The 12,773-nt window shown below is 44.6% G+C and overlaps 1 protein-coding gene across 3 annotated transcripts in view; it reads left to right on the top strand.

The window, feature by feature from the left end:
- The window catches only part of LOC116986138 (DNA (cytosine-5)-methyltransferase 3B-like), a 104,108-nt gene that overhangs the window by 28,428 nt on the left and 62,907 nt on the right, over positions 1-12,773 (top strand). For all 3 annotated transcript variants that reach the window (XM_033041316.1, XM_033041317.1, XM_033041314.1), the window contains exon 4: positions 2,853-2,953. In XM_033041316.1, coding sequence (XP_032897207.1) covers positions 2,853-2,953 — 101 coding nt within the window. The remainder of the gene's footprint in view (positions 1-2,852; positions 2,954-12,773) is intronic.

Raw genomic sequence — 12,773 nt, 5'->3', positions numbered from 1 at the left:
TGTCATTGTCAGTGTACAGTACAGAGACAACGAAATGCATTACTCAGCAGAATTATATAAGCAAAACTCACAAATCTCTTTCTGATTATTGACTCTTTTTGTAATTTCCTTTACCCTAGTGACCAGTAGCAGCAACATTGTAATGCTGTGGTCTAAGACAGTGCTGATATTTTTGTGTTTCTTTGTCAATTCTGACTGTAACAATATTCATTATTCAGTGAGAATAACACATCTTTTAAACCCAGTGTTTTTTTTTTGTGACAGCCTCTAAATAGTTAAACTCAGCTTGGTAAATTTTTTTTTGTGTTATACTATATTAATAAATATAACTTTTTCCCCAAGGTGGAATAAAGTTATTTCCTCTAGTCTTCAACATTTCCACCCTGGTGGAATGATGATGTTATTAATAATAATAATAATAATAATACATTTTATTTATGGGCGCCTTTCAAGAGTCTCAAGGACACCTTACAAAAATTTAGCAGGTAGAGGAAAAACATGTAAGGGGAATGAAATAAATAGTAGAGACATGACTAGTACACAAAGTAAAGACAGAATACAATTCAAAACACAATATGAGGCAATTAATGCACAGATGAAAAGGGAGGGGGATGTGGGGCTAAGGATAGGCAGAGGTGAAGAGATGGGTCTTGAGGCGGGACTGGAAGATGGTGAGGGACACGGAATTGCGGATCAGTTGGGGGAGGGAGTTCCAGAGCCTGGGAGCCGCCCTGGAGAAGGCTCTGTCCCCAAAACTGCGGAGGTTGGACTTGTGGATGGAGAGGAGACCAGCTGATGTGGATCTGAGGGACCATGAAGGTTGGTAGGGGGAGAGGAGGTCAGTGAGATATGGGGGGGCCAGATGGTGGAAGGCTTTGTAGGTGAGGATCAGGATTTTGTAGGTGATCCGGTGGGAGATGGGAAGCCAGTGAAGTTGTTTGGGGACTGGAGTGATGTGATGCGATGTGACTATATTAATATAGTATACCGCATAAATCTACCGAAACTGAGATTAACTTATTAACACACCTTAAAGCTAAGGTGAGAAGGGCAAAGTTTAAAGATGGAACACACAGCCAGGGCTGCTGTTAGAGATAGATATGACAGTGGGATTTAAGAAGCTTTTGTTGGGCACTTGGATGTGCAAGAGACAATAGACAATAGGTGCAGGAGTAGGCCATTCGGCCCTTCGCGCCAGCACTTCGAGCCACCTCTAGCATGTCCAAACCCTTAATAATCTTATATGTTTCAATAAGATATCCTCTCATCCTTCTAAACACCAGAGTATACAAGTCCAGCCGCTCCATTCTCTCAGCATATGACAGCCCCGCCATCCCGGGAATTAACCTTGTAAACCCACATTGCACTCCCTCAATAGCAAGAATGTCCTTCCTCAAATTAGGGGACCAAAACTGCCCACAATACTCCAGGTGTGGTCTCAGTAGGGCCCTGTACAACTGCAGAAGGACCTCTTTGCTCCTATACTCAACTCCTCTCGTTATGAAGGCCAACATGCCATTCGCTTTCTTCACTGCCTGCTGTAAGAGGGATATCAATCAAAAGTGGGCAGTGGAGATGAGTTAAACTTGGCTTCATGTTTGCATGGACATTGTGGCTGAAGGGACTGTTCCTGTGCTGTACTCTTCTGTGTTTAATATGTTTATATTTTAACATGTGTTGATTTAATGCTTTTTAGTTTATAGTTTATTGAATTAATTTGTCACCAAATCAAAACTTGAGGGGGGATATATCAATGAAAACAACTGATTTTGTCTACCAAATGCACTGCAAAAAGCTAATGAATAGTTCTAACTAATAATTATAATTTATTAACTGATAATTGAGAGAAAATTTAGCCGTTTAGAATATGTAAGTGAATATAATGAAGCGCAGCTATTTTTGAGTTGTGTTAAGATCAATATATAAATATTGGGATCGTTCTTCTTATCATGGAAACATAGACAAATAGATGCAGGAGTAGGCCATTCGGCCCTTCGGGCCAGCTCCGCCATTCAATATGATCATGGCTGATCATCCAAAATCACCATCCCGTTCCTGCTTTTTTCTCCCTTATCCTTTGATTCCGTTAGCCCCAAGAGCTAAATCTAACTCTCTTGAAAACATCCAGTGAATTGGCCTCCACTGCCTTCTGTGGCAGAGAATTCCACAGATTTACAACTCTCTGGGTGAAAAGGTTTTCCTCGTCTCAATCCTAAATGGCCTACCCCTTATTCCTAAACTGTGACCCCTGGTTCTGGACTCCCCCAACATCGGGAACATTTATCCCATTAATGTTGCACATCCATATTGCAAAGCTGGTACAAAAAGATGGAAAGGCATCAGCAAAATGACCATTGGCATCAGGGGCACAAGAAACTGCAGATGCTGGAATCTTGTGCAAATAGCAAAGTGCTGGAGGAACTCGGGCCAGAAGAAGGGTCCCAACCCGCAAACACATCTGCTCACAGATGCTGCCTGACCCTGCTGAGTTCCTCCAGGACTTGGTGTTTTCCACCAGTGCGATCTTTGAGTTTCTGAATTTCAGAGGAGACAACCTGGTAACTCAATGTGTAAGAAGGAACTGCAGATGCTGGTTTAAATCAAAGGAAGACACAACAAGGTGGAGTAACTGAGCGGGAAGGCAGCATCTCTGGAGAGAAGCAATGGGTGACGTTTCGGGTCGAGACCCTTCTTCAGTCTGAAGACAGGTCTCGACCCGAAACGTCACCCATTCCTTCTCTCCAGAGATGCTGCCTGTCCTGCCGAGTTACTCCAGCTTTTTGTGCCTACCTGATAACTCAAGTTTTAGTTTGCCTCCTCTTGCTTTAAGTAGATTCTCCTGTCTCTCTCAGATTCTGACATGGAGATTCTATCGAGTGAAAGCAGTTTAGGGAAGAAGCTTGATGATGGGAGGCCAAAGGGTAAATCGAGATGCCAAGAAGACAGCGAAGAGGTGAGATTCCTTAAGTCTTGCATTTACCAAGTGTTTCCAGCGATGGCAGCATGCGTTTTACACAATAAAGCAAAATGCACTTGACATTTCAGTTATCATCTTAATCGTAAAGGTTGTTGCATGGCATATTGGTCAAGAAGTGATGAAATACCTGTTTGTAAACATGGAAAGAAGTGCTGTGTGTTTGCAAGAGCATTGTCAATTCCATTTTCCCAAAAATGACCTGGGAATTGTTGCACGATCTTATATGGTTGTTGCCTGCCATGCTCAACAAAGTCTTCGTTCTAGAATATATTTATTCTCGACATCAGATAGATGCAGAAAATTGATGCTGATTGAAATAATGACCAATGATCAGTGCTTCTGGGGTAGTCTTCCTCATGTGTTTGCGACGGATTGAAACATGGAGAATGTCATCTATTGTTCTGCGTCTGACGCAAACATTGCATTGTTACAGGGGTGAAACTTAACTACAGGCTCCTGGCGGAAGTTTCAAAGCAGAGCAGTGACAATAAACTAATCTGAACTGAACCGAACCTGGGGAATGGTCACAATCATGTTCCGTGTGCTAGGACAAGACTCAGTATTTTTACGAACCTGATAGTTGAAAGGTACATATTGATGCCAGAAAAGTAGCGACTCTTTCTGTACTACCTCAGAAGAAATCTACTATTTTTACACTACAATCATTGGACTCATAGAGGCATAGAGTGATATAGCATGGAAACAGGCCCTTTGGCCCAACTTGCCCACACCGGACGACATATCCCATCTACACTAGTCCTATTTGACAGCATTTTGTCCATATCCCACCAAACCTGTCCTATCCAGGTACCTGTCTAACTGCTTCTTAAATGTTGGGATAGTCCCAGCCTCGACTACCTCCTCTGGCAACTTGTTCCATACACCTACCACCCTTTGTGTGAAAAAGGTACCCCGCAGATTCCTATTAGATCTCTTTCCCTTCACCTTGAACCTATGTCCTCTGGTCCACAATTTACCTACTCTGGGGCTCCAAGGAATAGAGTCCCAGCCTATTCAACTTCTGCCTATAGCTCAGACCTTCTAGTCCTGGCAACATCCACGTATATCTTCTCTGTACCCTTTCCAGATTGACATTAACACGGTGCCTTGAACCGGACACAAGACTCTAAATGTGGCCATATCAACGTCGTATACAACTGCAACATGACCTTCCAACTTCTATACTCAATACTCTGGCTGATGAATGCCAATGTGCCAAAAGTCTTTTTGACCACCCGATCTACCTGCAACTCTACCTTCAGGCAGCTATGCACCTGCACTCCTAGATCCCTCTGCTCTACAACACTACCCAGAGCCAATAGACAATAGATGCAGGAGTAGGCCATTCGGCCCTTTGAGCCAGCACCGCCATTCAATGTGATCATGGCTGATCATTCCCAATCAGTACCCCATTCCTGCCTCCTCCCCATACCCCCTGATTCCACTATCTTTAAGAGCCCTATCTAGCTCTCGCTTGAAAGTATCCAGCGAACCGGCGTCCACCTCCCTCTGAGGCAGAGAATTCCACAGACTCACAACTCTCTGTGAGAAAAAGTGTTTCCTTGTCTCTGTTCTAAATGGCTTACCCCTTATTCTTAAAGCCCCACCATTCACTGTGTAGGCCCTGCCCATGTTGGACTTGTGTACTTATATATAGTTCTGCTTATGTATAGTACATGATTACTGGATTGTATGCAAAATAAAGTATTTCACAGTATCTAGGTGCATTTGACAATAAAGTACTATTGATATTGACTATTGAGCACCACAAAATCTGTAGGTCAAGCTGCCTTGATTAGTTTTAGCATTGTTCATATTTGAAGCTCTCAACTTTAATTTGAAAGTTACAGCAAAAGTCAAAAGCTGAACACGTTGTTCAAAAAGATATTTTAAAAGAAGGGAGTGAGTGTGGAATCACATGAGGTGAATCTGTGCAAGACCAAGAAAGTCCAACTTAAAATGTATTTAATGTTCAGAGAAAAAGAAACAAAGATGCGGGTTAAAACAGAAGATCATGGCATGATTACAGAAATGTAACTGTTGTTGAAGTATGTTGGTGATTATTTTTATCTGAGTGTTTATCTTTCGGCAGTGACCAAAAGGGAGGGAGGGAAAATGGCTAACTCTTGAGTGGAATGATTGAAGTCCAAGCAAGTGGATTGGTGCTGAGACACAACAAGGGGTTAATTATAATGGTATCTCTGTATATTATAGATCAGGGAGCAATGAAATGGAAATTGATAATGGAGACACTAGAGACTGCAAATGTTGGGATAATAATAATAATAATGGATGGGATTTATATAGCGCCTTTCTAATACTCAAGGCGCTTTACATCGCATTATTCATTCACTCCTCAGTCACACTCGGGGGTGGTAAGCTACTTCTGTAGCCACAGCTGCCCTGGGGCAGACTGACGGAAGCGTGGCTGCCAATCTGCGCCTACGACCCCTCCGACCACCACCAGTCACTCACACACATTCACACACAGGCAAAGGTGGGTGAAGTGTCTTGCCCAAGGACACAACGACAGTATGCACTCCAAGCGGGATTCGAACCGGCTATAGTCCCTGCCTCAACTGGAGACTGCAAATTCTGGAATCTGAAGCAGAACACAAAGTGCCAGATGGACTGTTGTAGGTCAGGCAGCATCTGTGGAGGGTCTGAAGATCAGTCTGAAGAAGGGTCTCGTCCTGAAACGTCACCCATTCCTTTTCTCCAGAGATGCTGCCTGTCCCGCTGAGTTACTCCAGCATTTTGTGTCTATCTGTGGAGGGATTGGACTCATGACATTTTGGGCCACGACTCTACTTCAGATTGCTAGTCGGTCTGTCGTTAGTCTGTGAAATGGTCTCAGTGGGCTGAAGGGCCTGTCTGCACTGTATCTATGTATCTGCAAGATATTTTGTTTGACAATGCTTATAACTAGTAATTTGAAATTGAAAATAGGCTGTATTGGGAAAATATGCTTAGGAATGGTTTATTTACACTAGATAGATTGCTCTATTTGGACTATGTTCAGTCTAGTTTTCTGATTCATTATGTTGCTGTTGCAACAAGGATGTGTCCACTTTGCTCAGACTACACAATAAAGTTGGGATTAAATGAAGGAAAGAATTGAAACTGATAACTTCCAGTCTGAAAAAGGACACTGAATTTTCTTGAGACATGTCAATAGGTTCTTGCACCATTGCATAATGTTATTAAGCCTTGCAGTCTTAGTTAAGGAAATGTTTGCACATTTTAGGACTTTTTTTTGGGAAGATGCATTTTAATATCAATGGGTCAACATGAATGTAGTCTAATGTTTGTCTATTGCAGTGAGGCAGCAGCTCTATTATCCGTGCCATTGTTGTGATGTGTTGCCAATGTCTGGTGATATTGTCTGATTATCCCCAATGATTTTAAACACAAAAAATAACACAATCAGAAGTTGTGAACTGTATGAGCTGAATTTTTCGTTAACTTGCAGCTGAGAGAGATGATGTCGGCCTGGCTTTAAGCACGGAATCTGGAACTAAGTGTAGGTAGACACAAAATGCTGGAGTAACTCAAGCAGGACGGGCAGCATCTCTGGAGAGAAGGAATGGGTAGAGACTCTTCTTCAGACCTGGAACTAAAGGGCCTGTCGCACTTGGAGATGTTTCCGGCGACGGCCGGCATCATTGACTGACGTGACAGCTCACCGAAAAATGTGCGGCGTGATGACGTATTAACGCGCGGTGTTTGTTCAAGTGTCGCAACATTTTTTTTGTCGCCGCTGGATTTTGAAATGTGCAAAATCTTTTGGCGACACTGATATGACGCCGGCAGTCGCCGAAAAGATCGCCAAGTGGGACAGGCCCTTTCGTGTGGCGTTGATGTCTGTGTATCTTTACCTTGCCCATCGAATTATGTGGATCCAATCTTTCTAATCAACGTGATCAGCATGGAGTTGCAACAAACTGCAAGCTCCAAACTCAGTGTGGAAAGGAATGTCAAAAATGCCATTTGGTGGAGTTTGGAAGATGGAATACAATGGAAGGAATGGACAAAGAGGAGCTCAGACCTTTCCCTGTGAATCCTCATAGAATGTGCTGCCTGTGCGTGCACCAGGGAGATTCTCTTCCCTGACTGACGGGAGGAGGAAGGATCCTGTCACAGAAACAAAGGGCTCATGGCCGGTCATTGCTAGAGTTTCACCGGCAGGAGTGTTCACTCTTTGACATAAAGGATTTCATTCAAAAGAGAGAAGGTGAGTACAGCAACACATTCATAATGAATCTATTCCCTCGCTCCACCCTCTCAAACACACCTCTCACAGTCATACCCATACCAATTTAACGTTGAGGTAAACCAGGTTTTCTCTTTTTATGTACTCACTCTATACTCATGACTGCGTAGCCGGACATAGTGCGAACTCCATCATCAAGTTCGCCGACGACATCACTGTTGTGGAACGTATCACTGATGGTGACGAGTCAGAGTATAGAAGTGAGATCGACCGATTGACCAAATGGTGCCAGCACAACAACCTGGCTCTCAACACCAGCAAAACCAAGGAACTGATTGTGGACTTTGGAAGGGGTAGGATGGGGGTCCCACAGTCCCGTTTATATCAACGGGTCGATGGTGGAAAGGGTCAAGAACTTTAAATTCCTGGGCGTGCATATTTCCGAAGATCTCTCCTGGTCCCAGAACACTGATGCAATTATAAAGAAAGCACATCAGCGCCTCTACTTCCTGAGAAGATTACGGAGAGTCGGTTTGTCAAGGAGGACTCTCTCGAACTTCTACAGGTGCACAGTAGAGAGCATGCTGACTGGTTGCATCGTGGCTTGGTCCGGCAACTTGAACGCACAGGAGCAGAAAAGGCTGCAAAAAGTCGTGACCACTGCCCAGTCCATCATCGGCTCTGACCTCCCTACCATCGAAGGGATCTATCGCAGTCGCTGCCTCAAAAAGGCTGCCAGCATCATGAAGGACCCACACCATCCTGGCCACACACTCATCTCTCCGCTGCCTCCAGGTAGAAGGTACAGGAGCCTGAAATCTGCAACATCCAGGTTCAGGAACAGCTACTTCCCCACAGCCATCAGGCTATTAAACACAACTTCAAACAAACTATGAACTATAACAACCTATTGCACTTTATCTGTTTACTGATGTGTGTGTGTGTATATATTCTATGGTGCATGGTCACACTGATCTGTTCTGTATTTATGACTTCAATATTCTGTTGTGCTGCAGCAATGCAAGAATGTCATTGTCCTATCAGGGACACATGACAATAAACTCTCTTGACTTGACTTGACTTATGAAGACACGAGAAACTGCAGATGCTGGAATCCTGAGCAAAAAACTAGGTGTGGGAGGAACTCAGCTGGTCTGGCAACATCTGTGGAGGGAATGGGTAGATTACATTTTTGGTCTTTCTTTTGTTCCTACCTTGATCATTCTAACCTGTCTTTAATGTCACAAAGGACTTGCACTTTAACAATACGATAGAACTTTATTTATCCCAGGGGAGAAATTGATCTGCCAACAGTAATAAAAACACAAAATACATGAAACGTGAAAGTAAAGTGACCAATGGCGAAGATTGGGGGGGAGGGGGGGGGGAGTGGTTGGAGCGGAGTCAGTCTCAGTCTACCCCACATCAGAAGGGGGAGGAGTTGTAGAGTTTGATAACCACGGGGAAGAGGGATCTCCTGTGGCGTTCTGTGCTGCACCTTGGTGGAACCAGTCTGTTGCTGAAGGTGCTCCTCAGGTTGACCAGTGTGTCATGGAGGGGGTGAGCTGTATTGGCCAGGATGCTCCACAGTTTGAGGAGCATCCTCCCCTCCAAGACCAACCTCCAGTGAATCCAACAGAGCCGGCCTTCCTGATGAGTCTGTTGAACCTATTGTCGTCCGCAGCCTTCACCCTACTGCCCCAGCTGACCGGCCCGGAGCTTCAAGCTGGGGTTGCGGCGCGGACTTACCATCGCAGAGCCTGGGATCTTTTGCCGAGGATCGCCAGTGTTGGAGCTCCGATCGCGGGGCCTGCGGACTTTATCGCCGTGAAGCCACACGGTCTCCGCTAAGAAGCGGCTGACTCGGGAGCTCCATGGAGCTGGAGTTTCGAACATCCCGACGAGAAGGCTTGAACAGCGGACCGTCGGCAACGGCCCTGGCCATGAGTGAACAAAGGAGGAAGATAACTGAACTTTATCGCCTTCCATCACAGTGAGGAATGTTGATTCCACTGTGGTGGATGTTTATGTTAAACTTTATTTCATGTGCTGTGTGTATTTTTGCTTTTTACTCAGTATGTCTGTATGGTAACTCAAACTACACTGTTAATTGGTGCATGTGACAATTAAATTGAATCTTTAATCTTCTCCAAAAGTACAGCCAGCTCTGTCCCTTCTTGTACATGGGCCTCAGCGTTCCTGGACCAGTCCAGTTTACTGTCCACGTACACTCCAAGGTATTTGTACTCACTGGTAAACTGCACATCCACACCACTGATGGAGACGGGACAGGGGTGTTCCTCTCCTCCTGAAGTCTTATCACCAACTCCATAGTCTTGTCAGTGTTGAGCTGCAGGTGATTCAGCCCACACCACTCAACAAAGCCGTTGACTACACCTCTGTATTCAGCTCCATTCAACTCGTCCCTCACAAGTGGAGAGGGGCAGATGGATGGAGGAAACCGGAAGAGCGGTGGAAAGATTTTGTTGGATGTTCTGTTTAAGAAAGAACTGCAGATGCTGGAAGGTAGACAAAAATGCTGGAGAAACTCACCGGGAATGGAGGTGTAGTTTCGGGTCGAGACCCTTTTTCGACCCGATACGTCACCTATTCCATCGCTCCATAGATTCTGCCTCACCTGCTGAGTTGAGTTTCTCCAGCATTTTTGTCTACCTTCGATTTTTCCAGCATCTGCAGTTCCTTCTTAAACATCTACTCAGGGTGATGCAGGTTCTATAGCGGTGGGGTTGTTGACATGCAGATGCTACGTGACCTGCAGTAAAGAACGAATGATGGACAAGTAGTGGGGTGAATGCTGACAAAGAGTTTGCAGATGTTAGTCCCAAGCATGAGAACATGATCTCATTCCAAGAGTGGCCACAGGTGTACCAGATCATTGCCTTCACCTGTGCTCTGTACATTACAAATGCCGCTTTTAATAAAAGAAGGGCTGTTAGTCTTGCATGTTCATCGCTTCATTAATCGGCAACAGAACAGTGGAACATGAGAATTATGGTATTAATACACACTCACTCCGCTTACTCCAAATGCGGGCTGTTAACGCTCAACACGGGATCCACACATACATCACTAAATTGTTGGAATTTTTGCCCCAAAGATATCATTTGACCGTTTTGCTTTCACTTTGGTGCCATAAAACATGATTTGCACAATTCCCAATGCTTTGCTTCCTGCAGCCATCAATGCCGTGCTGTCATTGCTGCCGAGGGGAATCATGCCAGTGCTTTGATGCCCACCATCCATGGACGATAGGTGCAGGAGTAGGCCATTCGGCCCTTCGAGCCAGCACCGCCATTCAATGTGATCATGGCTGATCATCCCCAATCAATACCCCGTTCCTGCCTTCTCCCCATATCTCCTGACTCTGCTATCTTTAAGAGCCCTATATAGCTCTCTCTTGAAAGTATCCAGAGAACTGGCCTCCACCGCCCTCTCAGGCAAAGAATTCCACAGACTCACAACTCTCTGAGAAAAAGTGTTTCCTCGTCTCCGTTCTAAATGGCTTACCCCTTATTCTTAAACTGTGGCCCCTGGTTCTGGACTCCCCCAACATCGGGAACATGTTTCCTGCCTCTAGCATATCCAAACCCTTAATAATCTTATATGTTTCAATAAGATACCCTCTCATCCTTCTAAACTCCAGAGTGTACAAGCCCAGCTGCTCCATTCTCTCAACATTTGACAGTCCTGCCATCCCGGGAATTAACCTTGTAAACCTACGCTGCACTCCCTCAATAGCAATTCAATATAATCATCTCAACTTTTAAAAAAAACTCTCCAAAATGATCCATCTTTGCATCTTATCATTTCCTTGTGCTCTGAAGTCATATCCTTCTAATTCTTACAATTGGATGGGCATTTTGCCACACTTTGGGGGAGGGCTGCTGTCTTCAGGCCAGTAATGTCTGGGAGCTCATCTGGCAGAGCTTGGCTGTGGGCTGTTGTGGCTCTCTTATATATCCCTGGGCCATGGGTATTGTTGGCCACCCAGGTGAACATTCACAAAGAAGCAAAGAGATTCCATGTTGGATCCAAGTCATTCCATAGGGTCTCTCGGGCATCATCAACCTGATGATATTAATGGCGCTGAATCATTTCTGTCCGTTACGGGAACCACCGACAACACGTCCCAGTTTGCGAGGTGCAGCCAGATTAACCTGGTGACACACATTTTCTTTGACAAGGTGGAGCCACTGTATTAAAAAAAAAAAGACACAAAGTGCTGGAGTATCTCGCCGGTTCTGGAGAATGTGGATTGGTGACATTTCAGATCAGGATCTTTCTTAGAGTCATGGAGTGATGCAGTGTGGAAACAGGCCCTTCGGCCCAACTTGCCCACACCAGCCAACGTATCCCAGCTACACTAGTCCCACCTGCCTGCAATTGGTCCATATCCCTCCAAACCTGTCCTATCCATGTACCTGTCCAATTGTTTCTTAAACGTTGGGATAGTCCCGGCCTCAACTACCTCCTCTGGCAGCTTGTTCCATACACCCACCACCCTTTGTGTGAAAAAGTTACCCTCAGATTCCTATTAAATCTTTTCCCCTTCACCTTAAACCTATGTCCTCTGGTGGATTGTGGAGCGGTGTATATCCCGGTACATTCACCCAAGGAGGCGACATGCGAGAGCTTGTGACTTTGAGACTTTCCTTGTGCCCAGAGTAACGTTGACTCTACACACACTAGGCCAGCAGCATTTAACTGTAGAAACACATACTGTTCTTTCAATGATCACCAACAGCTGATTATAAGTGAGTTATTGTGTAAATTTGTGCAACGGAATCTTCTACATTCAAAGGCACCAAAATTCACCGTTATTTATCTCCATGGACAATCTGACAGGATAATTTCTTGAAGGTAAGGGAAGTCTTCTGTGACCAGGAAAATAACACACTCATCTCTCCGTTGCCATCGGGTAGAAGGTACAGGAGCTTGAAATCTGGAACATCTAGGTTCAGGAATAGCTTCTTCTCCACAGCCATCAGGCTATTAAACACGACATCAAACAAACTCTAAACTATTAACAACCTATGATTACTATTGCACTTTATCTGTTTATTTATTGTGTATATATGGTCTATGGTATATAGACCCACTGAACTTATATCTCCTGTTCTGTATTATGTTTACATATTCTGTTGTGCAGCAGCAAGCAAGAATTTCATTGTCCTATCTGGGACACATGACAATAAAACTCTCTTGACTCTTGATGTCTCATCACCTTCAGAATGTACATGCTGATCAAGACTACAATCGGAATCTTAACAAACCAAACAATTGGTAAACTCAAGCAGAGATCTAACCATCTGATTCAATCAGGAGCCCCGTTAACACATGTTGCAGCTCGGAATCATCAGCATTAAGTGAAGCAGTTCTCCAATGACATCTGTTTAAGAAGGAACTGCAGATGCTGGAAAAATCGAAGGTAGACAAAAAGTGCAGGAGAAACTCAGCGGGTGAGGCAGCATCTATGGAGCAAAGGAAAAGGTGATGTTTTTCGGGTCGAGACACTTCTTCATACTGATGTGGAGGTGGGGGGGGGGGGGGCGGGAAGAAGAA

Source organism: Amblyraja radiata, chromosome 23 (assembly GCF_010909765.2).
Source record: "Amblyraja radiata isolate CabotCenter1 chromosome 23, sAmbRad1.1.pri, whole genome shotgun sequence".
Lineage (NCBI taxonomy): Eukaryota > Metazoa > Chordata > Chondrichthyes > Rajiformes > Rajidae > Amblyraja > Amblyraja radiata.
The sequence above is the reverse complement of the archived record's forward strand: the minus strand, read 5'-3'. Positions and strand labels throughout refer to the sequence as shown.